The 15,064-nt window shown below is 39.3% G+C and overlaps 1 protein-coding gene across 2 annotated transcripts in view; it reads left to right on the top strand.

The window, feature by feature from the left end:
- adcy9 (adenylate cyclase 9) overlaps positions 1 to 15,064 on the top strand; it is a 121,302-nt gene that overhangs the window by 71,185 nt on the left and 35,053 nt on the right. For both annotated transcript variants that reach the window (XM_061880516.1, XM_061880515.1), the window contains exons 2-6: positions 728 to 912; positions 2,086 to 2,193; positions 2,276 to 2,550; positions 8,687 to 8,789; positions 14,462 to 14,679. In XM_061880516.1, coding sequence (XP_061736500.1) covers positions 728 to 912; positions 2,086 to 2,193; positions 2,276 to 2,550; positions 8,687 to 8,789; positions 14,462 to 14,679 — 889 coding nt within the window. The remainder of the gene's footprint in view (positions 1 to 727; positions 913 to 2,085; positions 2,194 to 2,275; positions 2,551 to 8,686; positions 8,790 to 14,461; positions 14,680 to 15,064) is intronic.

Genomic DNA, 15,064 nt, shown 5'->3' with positions numbered 1-15,064 from the left:
CGTCTGAATCCGAGCTACTATGCCATACTTTTCTGTGCTATCCGCCATAGTTGTTTTTGTTGGCTTCACGAAGTGACGTCACAGGACAATAGACGGGTGGCTATAACGACGGTTAAAATCAGGCACTTTGAAGTCGTTTTTCGGGATATTGCGTGATAGGTAAAATTTTCAGAAAAACTTCGAAAAATAAAATAAGCTACTGGGAACTGATTTTTATTGGTTTTAACCCTTCTGAAATTGTGATAATGTTCCCCTTTAAGGGAAACAAACGTTTACTAACTGTTACTTTCTTCTGAAAAAATTTAGACTGCTGAGATACACAAAAATCCCTGTACCAACATGCCTTTGTGACCAGCAAATACTCTGTTCGTTAAAATGCTAACGTATTACACCTTCAGCTTTTTGAGCACAGAGGCCATCCAGTCGGGTTAGTGTGTGTTTGGACAGGCTGATTGCAGTTGGCTACGGGCCACCACACTAATCCACTGTTTGCGTATTTCCTTGTTGGCCCTGCAGCAGTGTGAACATGAGCGTTTGGATGATGTGTAAACAGGGTTGGTGAAACAAACAGTGTTGCATTACCACCTGCTTGGACACTATTATTTTGGTCATTTATAACCGTCAATATTATGTAATACATTTGTCTCCTACATTTTTTATTTTCTGTACTTTTAAGTCAAAATAAGACAGCTAAATGTTTTGATTTTGCTTCTTTTTTTCCCCTCAGGGTTAAAAACCTACCTGATCTCAGGACGTAAATGGGGACGCGACATACAATGTGGCTGTTCTCAACTGGGAGGTGACTTTGTAGGGATGCCCTCCTGTACTCCGAGCCATACCCCGGACATCATCCTTGGGGGAGGCCAAGCTGCTGAGCCTTTGCTGCCCAACCAACCACCAGATAGGACTGGGGTAGGTCACAAATAAAACTAAATCATTGTGTTCGGGGGGAAAAAATACAAATACAGTGGTACCTCAACTTAAAAGTGTGTTAGAATGGAAGTTGTCTTTCTGTTATTTAAAGGCCTACTTAAATGAGATTTTCTTATTTAAACGGGGATAGCAGGTCCATTCTATGTGTCATACTTGATCATTTCGCGATATTGCCATATTTTTGCTGAAAAGATTTAGCAGAGAACATCGCCGATAAAGTTCGCAACTTTTGGTCGCTAATAATAAAGCCTTGCCTGTACCGGAAGTAGCAGACGATGTGCGCGTGGCGTCACTGGTTGTAGGGCTCCTCACATCCTCACATTGTTTATAATCATAGCCAGCAGCAGCAAGAGCCATTCGGACCGAGAAAGCGACAATTTCAAAAAGCACCAACTCGTCTAAATAAAAGAAAGCAGAGCAGGAAAGAGACGGCAGATCAACTGGTCTAAAAGGGGGGTCGATTTAAAGGCTAGAGTACACAAATTAGTTTTAAGATGTGACTAAAATGCTTCTACTGAGGTAGATACCACTTTCAGGAAATGTCAGAAATGGGATAAGTAACAAGTGACTAGATTTTAAAGGTGATCCAATCCTTACTACTACATTACAAAGCTAAACTTCTCTATGTGAGTATGTTCCCCCTTAGCGCACACAGACAAAGACAGTGGATGACTGACAAGAGGGTTCATTCTGTTTATTTCATTCAACACCAAACCAAAGTCTTGATCGCGATTCAATGAGTGAACTCTCTTACAGCGAGTTTGGAAGAAACAGACCAACACAACAAGGACATTGCAGACTTGGCTATTTCATTCATCCTTCAATTGTCTGGGTTTATTTGTCTGTCTGTTTGTTAGCAACACTATGGACAGATTTGATTAAACTTTCAGAAAATATCCGAAATGAGATAAGGTCAAAGTAAATATGAGGTTGATCCGGATCGCCGTCTGGAATCAAGATTTTTTAAAGGATTCTTTACTATTTGGAGATCGTGCATAGCAAGGTGTCTGCATTCTCTGAGTGCTTTTCGAGTTGTGACATGACCAGTTGTTGTCTTACAAGCCTTATGAGCTATGCAAATTCAAAGTTTTAGCTATTTCTTTCAAAATGAATTGATCGTATGTGAACTCTTTCACTGCTCTTCCTTTCCAGCCTCCTTTTGCATCGCGCACTGAGGTCACGGCTTCAGTGACAGAGCAGGGCGATGAGATGGCAGTGCTAAACGGCTGCCAGGAGGAGCACAAGACGAGCAGTGCCAAGGTGTAGCATACACACGCACGCACAATACCAGCAAGTGTGTTTCAGGCATAGCACTTAGAACCGTTTCCTTGTCTGTTTCCAGTTCCTTCCCAGCAATCCCCTCAGGATGGCCAACGGTCTCCTCTCCCCGCCACTGGAGGACGCAGTGCGGGCAAGCCAGAGCTCTCTGTGCGACATGCTTCAGGAGAAAGAGAAAAAGACGAGCACCAGCACAATGACCGGCACCAGTATGGGCATGGCTGTTGGCACCGGACCAGCGGGTACTGGCATGGAACACTCCGCCCTTATTCAGTTGCGTGCAAAGAACTTTCGAGAAAAGAGCGACGCTCACTTTGTGGATGTAATCAGAGAGGACAGGTAAGCAAATGGAATTCTTAGACTGGTGATGCTAGTTATGCATGACTGAATTTGCATCGCAGTGGTGAAATGATCTACCGATTGCATTCATAGCCAGAAGACCAAACACTAATGTCCACTCCAGAGGACTTTGGTTTTTTGGAGGATATACAGTTGCACTCAAAATTATTGAAATTATTTGAAAAATATTTATAAAATACATGTATTTATTAATTTCAATAGATACATTGAAAATAAAAATAGTGTGAATTATATTTATATAGCGCTTTTCTCTTGTGATTCAAAGCGCTTCACATAGGGAAACCCAATATCTAAAGTTACATTTAAACCAGTGTGGGTGGCACTGGGAGCGGGTGGATAAAGTGCCCAAGGACACAACAGCAGAAGCGGGGATCGAACCTGGTACCCTCAAGTTGCTTGGCACGGTCACTCTACCATAGTAAAATTACTGTTTTAAAGCTGGGTGTGCTAAACTTCTATTGAAAAGGTTTAATTTTGTCGATTTATTGTAAATACATTTACACTTTAATTCATTTATTTTGACACACCTCGGACTGGCTAACTAATGCTGATGTAGGTGGTTATCTACTACTCAGTGGCCTTGTGGTTAGAGCAGGGGTCGCCAACCTTTTTGAAACCAAGAGCTACTTCTTGGGTACTGATTAATGCGAAGGGCTACCAGTTTGATACACACTTAAATAAATTGCCAGAAATAGAAAATTTGCTCAATTTACCTTTGATATATATATATATATATATATATATATATATATATATATATATATATATATATATATATATATATATATGTATAATAAGGGTATTTCTGTCTGTCATTCCGTGATACATTTTTGTTCCTTTCACGGAAGATTTTTGTTGAGAATAAATGATGAAAAAAAACACTTAATTGAACGGTTTAAAAGAGGAAAAAACACGAAAAAAATGAAAATTAATTTTGAAACATAGTTTATCTTCAATTTCGACTCTTTAAAATTCAAAATTCAACCTAAAAAATTGAAGACAAAAACTAGCTAATTTGAATCTTTTTGAAAAAAAAAAAAAAAAAAAAAAATTATGGAACATCATTAGTAATTTTTCCTGATTAAGATTGATTTTAGAATTTTGATGACATGTTTTAAATAGGTCAAAATCCAATCTACACTTTGTTAGAATACATAACAAATTGAACCAAGCTATATTTCTAACAAAGACAAATCATTATTTCTTCTAGATTTTCCAGAACAAAAATTTTAAAAGAAATTCAAAATACTTTGAAATAAGATTTAAATTTGATTCTACAGATTTTCTAGATTTGCCAGAATATTTTTTTTGACTTTTAATCATAAGTTTGAAGAAATATTTCACAAATATTCTTCGTCGAAAAAACAGAAGCTAAAATGAAGAATTAAATTCAAATGTATTTATTATTCTTTACAATAAAACAAATACATTTACTTGAACATTGATTAAAATTGTCAGGAAAGAAGAGGAATGAATTGAAAAGGTAAAAAGGTATATGTGTTTGAAAATCCTAAAATTATTTTTAAGGTTGTATTTGTTTCTCTAAAATTGTCTTTCTGAAAGTTATAAGAAGCAAAGTAAAAAAATTAATGAATTTATTTAAACAAGTGAAGACCAAGTCTTTAAAATATTTTCTTGGATTTTTCAAATTCTATTTGAGTTTTGTCTCTCTTAGAATTAAAAATGTCGAGCAAAGTGAGACCAGCTTGCCAGTAAATAAATACAATTTAAAAAATAGAGGCAGCTCACTGGTAAGTGCTGCTATTTGAGCTATTTTTAGAACAGGCCCGCGGGCGACTCATCTGGTCCTTACGGGCTACCTGGTGCCCGCGGACCCCGCCCCGCATTGGTGGCCCCTGGGTTAGAGTGTCCGTCCTGAGATCGGTAGATTGGGGGTTCAAACCCCGGCCGAGTCATAACAAAGACCAAAAAAATGGGACCCATTGCCTCCCTGCATGGCACTCAGCATCAAGGGTTGGAATTGGGGGTTAAATCACCATAAATAATTCCCGGGCGCGGCACCGGTACTGCCCACTGCTCCCCTCACTTCCCAGGGGGTGATCAAGGGTGATGGGTCAAATGCAGAGGACAAATCTCACCACACCTAGTGTGTGTTTGACAATTATTGGTACTTTAACTCTAACTTTAACTTAACTTATTGACATCGTCAAAATCAAAATCTGAACTAACTATTGGTTCCACACAGGATCCTATTTTGACAGAAGAACCGCATGCAAAACGTCAAGAAATGAAAGACTGGGTGCTTTGTATTAAATTTTACCACAAACCTACCTGGCTGCTTCCTGCTGTCACTGACAAGGATATCATGGCAGATTCCCCCTGATACCGTCAGTTGTTCATTAATGCTTGTTGTGCAAAGCAGAAAATACCGGGTTCAAACCCTGGTTGTAGTAGAGATAGCAAGGTCCTTATATCTTTGTTTTAAATATGTCCTGAGGCAACAAAAATAAATACTGAATTTGTTTTAGTACAAAAAAAAAAATACACCAATTGTTTCACATAAAGCGTAAAAACATTTTATAATCGGGATGAGGCTTCAAATACAATGCTGCCTAGGGCTTAAATTGAGCACTTCTTCCACATTAAGACTTTGGCGACACAGGGGATAAAAGATTTATCGCAGCCGTTGGTTGACATGAATTGTGATGGTTTTAGTGGGTTGGAATTGTGACGGTTAGTGGGTTAGTTAGAGCCACCTCAAGAAGGAAAAAGAGCTGCTAAGATGTGTTTAATCGGGGATTTCCAAAGTGTAGCCAAGGGAGCATTTGCATCCCGCAGCTCAAGTTTTGTTGGCCCGCAGGATTTTCCATCCATCCATCCATTTTCTACCGCTTATTCCCTTTTGGGGTCACGGGGGGGCGCTGGCGCCTATCTCAGCTACAATCGGGCGGAAGGTGGGGTACACCCTGGACAAGTCGCCACCTCATCGCAGGGCCAACACAGATAGACAGACAACATTCACAGGTTGATTGGCAACACTAAATTGGCCGCAGGATTTTATTGATATAAAATCAAGCAAAAAATAACAAAAATGTAAATGTAAGAACAAGGAGCAAAACAATGTTATGATAAAAAGCATAGTAACAACAAATATTACGCTTTGTCACCTATAACACGACGCTTACACAAAGGTTTGTATTTAAATTGTATAATTTGTCTTTTTAGAATTGTCTTTTACAAAATAAAAATAATATCAAAAAATGTTCGGACTTTTTAGTGTTCCACCCTTGGTGGGTGGGTGGGTGAAGCCAGTTTTTTTAATCTTTTTATTTTTATTTTAATTTAAATACCGATACTTTCTGTGAATATATTTTTTCAGCCCGACAAACACATGGCAAATACTGGCCAGTCCTTTTTTTTTTCATAACATCTAAGTCACAACGAATTACATTTAAAAAAAAAAAAATCACAATGTAATCTAATTAGTTGAATTGTTAACATTGAATAAGTTGCCTGTAAAACTGTTTGCCTTGAACGCTTTCAGCAAATATGTTATATTTTGAAACTTATTTTGCAGTAAAGAAGAAATGACTGTGTTCACGATTATTGCTGTGTAAATATACAGTTCTTATGTCGTGTCATGCTGCTTACCCACAGTGAGCACATCAACATTTCCGGAACAATTTTCATAGAAATCATCCCTTTGGGTCTTAAATTGTATACGTACATGTACAACATGTCAGCAATGTATGACATTAGCTTTGGCAGGCATTTCTTAATATAATAATAACAAGGTGGGCCCAATGTAGTCAAGTTGGCGACATAAGCAGGACCACATTCAAACGACTCCACTGTAAATTACAAGGGGTGAAACAATTTGTGGAAAAAAAGGATAATATAATTTGTCAACGATAACAGGTGACGCTATCACTTGTGTGTTTCTGGATGGAAAAGAACATTGGCGTGTCTGCGCGACCAGTGACCGCTAAGCACCAGAAAGAGAAAAATGGCTGCGGCCACTACAACACAAGGAATTAAAACTGAATTTATCAAGACACAAATAACTTGCTTGATTGCAAAGCGGACTTTGGTTTTATGGCAGTGCGCCTGTGATGCGGGAGCATTTAAAGCAAAGGCATAACAGATATTTGGAGCATACAGTCTTTCCTCGGTAAGATAGTTTGCTTAATAGATAGCTAGCTAACAACAGTGAGACAAAGTTGTGTGAAAAATAGATTTCACTTTCCCTTTAGCCAAAGTCCGCCAGTTAACTGTTGTGCATATACTTTTCATCACAAATGACTGTTTTTTTTAGGGAGCTAGATAAGTTTGATGTTTTGTTGTTATTCCTGCCCTTTCTGCTTTTCTTTGCTTATAAAGCAATTATTTGTTTTTATCTGAACGTTGCCTGCCCTTGCACTTTAATAGATACAAGTTTAATTGGATTATTATTTTTTCAAGCAGCATCAATAAATAAATCTGAATGAAGTAGTCATCTTCAATTTATTCACTGTTCATTAGCACATGCCTGAAAAAAATTATAAGATTAATTTAAAAGCCGATGGCTAAATTACAGCCACTGGATGTGTACACCTTGCAATCCAATTAGTCAAGTAATTGCTAAAATAGTCGATGACCAGTCTACTATCAAAATAGACATTAGTTGCAGCTAGAGTTGTCCGATAATGGCTTTTTTGCCTATATCCGATATTCCAATATTTTCCAAATCTTAATTACTGATACCGATATCGACCGATACCGATATATACAGTCGTGGAATTAACACATTATAATGCCTAATTTTGTTGTGATGCCCAGCTGGATGCATAAAACAATGTAACAAGGTTTTTCTAAAATAAATCAACTCAAGTTATGGCAAAAAATGCCAACATGACACTGCCATATCTATTATTGAAGTCACAAAGTGCATTATTTTTTTTAACATGCCTCAAAACAGCAGCTTGCAATCTGGGACATGCTCTCCCTGAGAGAGCATGAGGAGGTTGAGTTGGGCAGGGTTGGGGTATATTGTAGCGTCCCGGAAAAGTTAGTGCTGCAAGGGGTTCTGGGTATTTGTTCTGTTGTGTTTATGTTGTGTTACGGTGCGGGTGTTCTCCCGAAATGTGTTTGTCATTCTTGTTTGGTGTGGGTTCACAGTGTGACGCATATTTGTAACAGTGTTAAAGTTGTTTATACGGCCACTCTCAGTGTGACCTGTATGGCTGTTGACCAAGTATGCTTGCATTCACTTGTGTGTGTGAAAAGCCGTACGTATTATGTAATTGGGCTGTAACACAAAGGCATTGCCTTTAAGGTTTATTGGCGCTCTGTACCACTCCGTACTTATTTTTTTTAACATGCCTCAAAACAACAGCTTGCAATCTGGGACATGCTCTCTCAGGGAGAGCATGTCCCAAATGAGAGGTTGAGGTGGGCGGGGGATGTATATTGTAGCGTCCCGGAAGAGTTAGTGCTGCTACGTGTTCTGGGTAATTTGTTCTGTTGTGTTTATGTTGTGTTACGGTGCAGATGTTCCCCCGAAATGTGTTTGTCATTCTTGTTTGGTGTGGGTTCTCAGTGTGGCGCATATTTGTAACAGTGTTAAAATTGTTTATACGGCCACCCTCAGTGTGACCAGTATGGCTGTTGACCAAGTGTGCGTTGCATTCACTTATATGGGTGAAAAGCCGTGGATATTATGTGATTGGGCCTGCACGCAAAGGCAGTGCCTTTAAGGTTGATTGCCGCTCTCTACTTCTACCTACGTCCATGTACACAGCGGCGTTTTAAAAAGTCATACATTTTACTTTGTTTTAAAAACGATACAGATAATTTTGAAACCGATACCGATTATTTCCGCCATTACATTTTAAAGAATTTAAAATGTAGATGCAGCCCTATAATTTACAATAACAATATAATAATTTGGAGTGCAACTGTATGCTACATTCCAAACCAGTGAGAACAAGCTTACCTTTCTGTGGAAATATGCAAATTCTCACTGAGCAAACACTTACATTAAGTATAGTAGTACAGTAAGTATTATTCAGTTAGTTACTGATCTCAGGTGAACTGTAACAATGATGTTTTTGAAAAATCTTGGTGCAATACTTGGATATTTCCCTCATGTATTGTGCATTTCTCCTTTTCCCAGTCTGATGAAGGATTATTTTTTCAAACCACCCATCAACAAGATCAGCCTCACCTTCTTAGAGAGACCTTTGGAAAAAGCCTATCGCAGCAGCTACAAAGATGAGGTGAAACCACACTCACACATGCATTAAACATTTCATCCCTGTAAAACAATACATCTTTAGCCTTTGTCTCATTATCTTCACTCCTTACCAATTAATAAAGGCCCACACATGATGAGTTCAGACAGCTTACTGTACTTGACAACTGTGCGGCCCCCTGCTGTTGCTTCTGTGTTACTACATAGCACACTCAGTTGTGAAGTTGTATGTGTTAGTAGTAGCCACGATACAGAGAAGTCCAAGTCAAATATTTGATACTTGATCCGTCCATTAAAAGTGCAATGATATGTTGGTTAAAACTTCCTATATGAAGTGAATTATATTTATATAGCACTTTTCTCTAGTGACTCAAGGCGTTTTACATAGTGAAACCCAATATCCAAGTCACAAGTGGGTAAAGTGTCTTGCCCAAGGACACAACGCATATTCTTCAGGTCACAACATAGAGACAACTTAAATAATTTATAAAGACAAACTTAATTTAATCGACGAGATCAGGATCCAGAGGTGACTGTCAGGTCCCATTCATAAAAAGTGCTTTTGGGCAGTTTTTTCATATCGCGCACGACACCTATAGAACATGATACCAAAGAGTGTTCCAGACTTACAAACTCTTAACTCTTTCATCATGCATCTTAAAGGCCTACTGAAACCCACTACTACCGACTTGATAGTTTATATATCAATGATGAAATATTAACATTGCAACACATGCCAATACGGCCGGTTTAGTTTACTAAATTGCAATTTTAAATTTCCCGCTGAGTTTCTTGTTAAAAACGTCGCGGAATGATGACGGGTGCGCATGACGTCACGGACTGTCAGGAAATATTAGCGCTGCACCACTTACGGCTAAAAGTCGTCTCTTTTCATCGCGCAATTACACAGTATTCCGGACATCTGTGTTGCTGAATCTTTTGCAATTTGTTCAATTAATAATGGAGAAGTTAAAGTAGAAATATGGAGTTGGGAAGCTTTAGCCTTTAGCCTCACAAACACACGGTGATTCATTGTTTAAAATTCCTGGAGGTGAAGCTTTACTATGGATCAGAGCGGTCAAGCGAACATAGTTCCCGACCACTTGTCAACCGGCAGGTTTCGGTGAGAAAATTGTTAAAAAGTCGCCTCTTACCGGAGATCTGTGGAGTTTGCGCCGTCCTTGTATCTGCCGTGACTTCCCTCAGACACTGGCCTCAAGACACCCGTGGACACACCCCTCCGACTATCAGGTACTATTTAATCTCACTAAAACACTAGGAACACAATAGAAAGATAAGGGATTTCCCAGAATTATCCTAGTAAATGTGTCTAAAAACATCTGAATCCGTCCCAATGCAATTGCCTTTTTACATTTTTTTTATTTATTTTAATTTTATTTTTTTTCTAGTCCTTCGCTATCAATATCATCATCCACAAATCTTTCATCCTCGCTCAAATTAATGGGGAAATTGTCGTTTTCTCGGGGCGAATAGCTCTTGCTGCTGGAGGCTCCCATTAAAAACAATGTGAGGACGTGAGGAGCCCTCACCCTTCTGACGTCATCGTCTGCGACTTCCGGTAAAGGCAAGGCTTTTTTATCAGCACCAAAAGTTGCAAACTTTATTGTCGATGTTCTCTACTAAATCCTTTCAGCAAAAATATGGCAATATCGCGAAATGATCAAGTATGACACATAGAATGGACCTGCTATCCCCATTTGAATAAGAAAACCTCCTTTCAGTAGGCCTTTAAACTTTAGTTACTTGAAAATCAAAACTGCACTCTTGCAAATATATTTTATTGAATTTTACAGTTAAAATCACATTTGACGGTCATACTTTGCTCATGAAGTCCCTTCATACAGGCACACATCCACTCATACACACTCACATGCACACTAGAGGAGAGAGGTACATTAGAACTTTTAACAACTCAAGGTTTACAGTATAGACATTATTAGGAAAAATACCCAGATATTGTATATATATCCATCCATCCCGCTCTGGCTCAGGATCAACAGGCTATCCAGACCACAGCAAGATGGATGAATATTCCTCAGCATAAAGGATCCTCAGGAAGTGATCACAAAATCACCTCCCGAGGACCTCTCCACCGTTCACACTTAAATAAAAGAAGAAGAAAGTCGCAGGGCTTGATCAGATGCAAAAAAATACAAAATAGAAAGTCACAAAAAAAAAAAAAAAGCAAGTAAACCGTCCGTCCATCCATCCATCCATCCATCCATTTTTTACCGCTTATTCCCTTTCGGGTTGCGGGGGGCGCTGGTGTCTATCTCAGCTACAATCGGGTGGAAGGCGGTGTACACCCTGGACAAGTCGCCACCTCATCGCAGGCAAGTAAACCATGACAAAACCATATCAAAAGTGACACATAAAAACAATAGTAGTGTGGGATCAATATAAAAAATAACAATGATTAAAAAAAAAGGAATACAACTACAAAAAAGATATGGCATTTTTTTGAAAAATGTATATAAGTTATGATTCATTATATGTCAGTAAAGTTTTCCAGGTTAGTTCCCATTTATTCATATCTGCAGAGTTTATAAATCTTATTTTTTCAAGAGTCATTAAATTCACAAGTTCATTTAACCAGTTCGGGCAGCACGGTCGGACAGGGGTTAGTGCATCTGCCTCACAATACAAAGGTCCTGAGCAGTCTTGGGTTCGGGATCTTCCTGTGTGGAGTTTGCATGTTCTCCCCGTGACTGCGTGGGTTCCCTCCGGGTACTCTGGCTTCCTCCCACCTCCAAGGACATGCACCTGGGGATAGGTTGATTGGCAACACTAAATTGGCCCTAGTGTGTGAATGTGAGTGTGAATGTTGTCTGTCTATCTGTGTTGGCCCTGCGATGAGGTGGCGACTTGTCCAGGGTGTACACCGCCTACCGCCTGAATGCAGCTGAGGTAGGCGCCAGTGACCCCCCGCGTCCCCAACAGGGACAAGCGGTAGAAAATCGATGGATGGATTTAACCAGTTCCTGATGTTGGGTGCAGATGAGGTTTTCCACACAAAACTGCATTCTTAATGAATCTTGAAATTCACTGAATGTGTTGTATTATCGCATGTAATTTATTTAATTAATGACTGTAATTTTAATAGATGGGTTGTTTTTTTTATGATGGGGGCGTTGCTGGTGACAAACCTGTGACCCTGTCTGCTTACATATTATGTATGGAAACGTGGTAAAATAGTGCGTACATAACCACAACTCTGTATGTTATCTGGTGCAATAATACCTGCACACACACAAAATAACTGCAATAGGGCAGGCATAGTGCAATTTAGACCAGCACTTTGAAAACTTTTAAATGAGCACTTTGTAACGGGCAATGTGCAAGTCTCTTCTCGTACATCTTAACACTGAAGCACGTTAGCACTCTTACACTTGAATCCCACTTTCAATGGTAATTTAATTGCTGGTCTGTCATTAGTAATTTGGTTTATCTAGTCCTACAGTGAGTTGACCTACTCATTGGCCTAGTGGTTAGAGTCTCCGCCCTGAGATCGGTAGGTCGTGATTTCAAATCCCAGCCGAGTCATACCAAACACTATAAAAATGGGACCCATTACCTCCCTGCTTGGCAGTCAGCATTAAGGTTTGGAATTGGGGGTTAAATCACCATGAATGATTCCCGGGCGCGGCACTGCTGCTGCCCACTGCTCCCCTCCCTTTCCAAGGGGGTGATCAAGGGTGATGGGTCAAATGCAGAGAATAATTTCGCCACATTTAGTATGTGTGTGACAATCATTGGTACTTTAACTTTAACTTAACCTACAGTACTTTCTATTATTATTATTGTTTTGTTGTTGTATAAGGCCTTGTTTTCCTGTTGTTTGGTGCTGCCCTGTTCTTATGTATTTGGCATTAATTGCCGCAGGGATAAAAGATGGAAATGAACCACTGGCTACAATTTTGCATATTTACACTTGTGTTCATCATCAGATTGTAATACCCCTGTTTTAAAAATAAAGTCACAGTCAAACAGCGCCTTTGATGGGATATCTAATAACTTAGCACAGCCTCTTGGTCAAGGAAATTGGCGTGTTCTGTAGATACAGTATATAACATTAGGAAACATATAGAAACTTAATTACAAATACTATCTTATAAAGATTGTCTAAAGACTATTTTTCAAATCAGATCAATCACACTTTTGAATTTGAAGTAATCATGACCTGGGGATAGGTTGATTGGCAACACTAAATTGGCCCTAGTGTGTGAATGTGAGTGTGAATGTTGTCTGTCTATCTGTGTTGGCCCTGTGATGAGGTGGCGACTTGTCCAGGGTGTACCCTGCCTTCCGCCCGATTGTAGCTGAGATAGGCGCCAGCGCCCCCCGCGACCCCAAAGGGGAATAAGCGGTAGAAAATGGATGGATGGATGATTAATAACTGGTTATTAATCGCTTGTATAATTTAAATTAACTTCATTAATCAACTTTTTTTAAGCGGTAGAAAATGGATGGATGGATGTAAGTTTAAGGTAACGGAGAGTGTGTGGTCAAAATAACACACAAAACCATATAACAAAATAATCTGCCCATATACATGATTATTACGATACTTTTTTGTGATTAATCACGAGCTAACTCGTTATTTTTGATATTCCTCCTTCCAACATTTAAATATTTGTCTTTTTAAGCTTACTTTTTATCAGTCTAGAAAGCAGCATTTTAACAAACTCTTGCAGTCTGAACATTCCAAATCAAGATAGGCGTTGAACTACTTTTGCCTCGATTAATATAACCGAGGAACTGGACAATCAATTAATATTTTTTATTTATTCATTTCATTGATATCCATAGTACAGGCCAAAAGTTTGGACACACCTTCTCATTCAATGAGTTTTCTTTATTTTCATGACTATTTACATCGTAGATTGTCACTGACGGCATCAAAACTATTAATGAACATGTGGAGTTATGTACTTAACAGAAAGGATGAAAAAAGCGAAAACATGTTTTGTTTTCTAGTTTCTTCAAAATAGCCACCTTTTGCTGTAATTATTGCTTTGCACACTCTTGGCATTCTCTCGGTGAGCTTCAAGCACACTTGTGAAGTGAAAACCATTTCAGGTGACTACCTCTTAAAGCTCATAGAGAGAATGCCAAGAGTGTGCAAAGCAGTCATCAGAACAGTGGCTATTTTGAAGAAACTAGACATATAAAACATTTTTTCAGTTATTTCACCTTTTTTTGTTAAGTACATAACTCCACATTCATTCATTGTTTTGATGGCTTTTTTGACAATCTACAATGTAAATATTCATGAAAATAAAAAAAAATGCATTGAACGAGAAGGTGTCTCCAAACTTTTGGCCTGTACTGTATTTTGAATGCAATAATGTTGCCTGCAGGTGTTGCGACAAAAGAATTAATCAGTAGCGCCTCTGCTGGTCACATCCAAGTAGTGCACCGAATTCATCTTTGGCCTAGTGTTTGTTTTTAAATTATTATTTGATGTTGTAAAGACATTTAGTTCATATATACATACACAGTGCTATATACAGTTATTTCTGTCTTTGACACTTGAAGATCGGGCTATATGTCCTTTTTGCTGTTCAAAAAAAGTTGCCTTTGCCTTTTTTATGTATAAAAATTCATGTTTGCTGTATAATAGGAGGGACAGACAAGCCAAACACTCATTTCCATCATGTCATTCTTGTCCTTCAGGTGAAAAACCAGGTTCAGGAGCAGACCTTTGCAAGCTACACATTCAGCTCCTTCCTTGACGTTCTGCTCAGCTGTTTTGTCTTCTTGGCCCTAACCCTGGCATGTTTCCTTCCCCCACTGGTGAGCTCAGCCACTGTGGGCCATCCAGCTTCTGCAGCACTGGCTGTGGCTCCTCTGGCTGGTCTGTTGGAGTTGGCCTCATTGGTGCTCTCAATACGGTAAGCTCACTTAGAGCCATATGCTCCCATGTGCTTGAGTGAAAAAAGCTGCACAATTGTGTGGATTGTGGCAACGCAGCATTGTCCCCCTTAACTTACATGTCACTGTGCGCGTTCATCAAGATGGTAACTCTGGGTAGAACAACCCATACATGGGGGCGTTCCCAATCATATCCAGGTTTGCATGTTGTGGGGGGCGTGGCCTGCAGACCTGCAGCAAAGCGGGGTGTGCCAGGACCGGCTTTGAGATTAGTGACAGGTGCGTAGATGACACAGCTGAGAGTGTTTGTCTGATCAACTGTCGCTTTGTTAAAGGCAGCAGTCGGAAAGGAGAAGGAGAGTTGTTGAGGGTGGAGAGTTGGCAGTCGGATCACGTGCGAGAGTG

This window comes from Nerophis ophidion, linkage group LG20 (genome assembly GCF_033978795.1).
Source record: "Nerophis ophidion isolate RoL-2023_Sa linkage group LG20, RoL_Noph_v1.0, whole genome shotgun sequence".
Lineage (NCBI taxonomy): Eukaryota > Metazoa > Chordata > Actinopteri > Syngnathiformes > Syngnathidae > Nerophis > Nerophis ophidion.
Note: the sequence above shows the minus strand (reverse complement) of the source record. Positions and strands in the feature narration are given on the sequence as shown.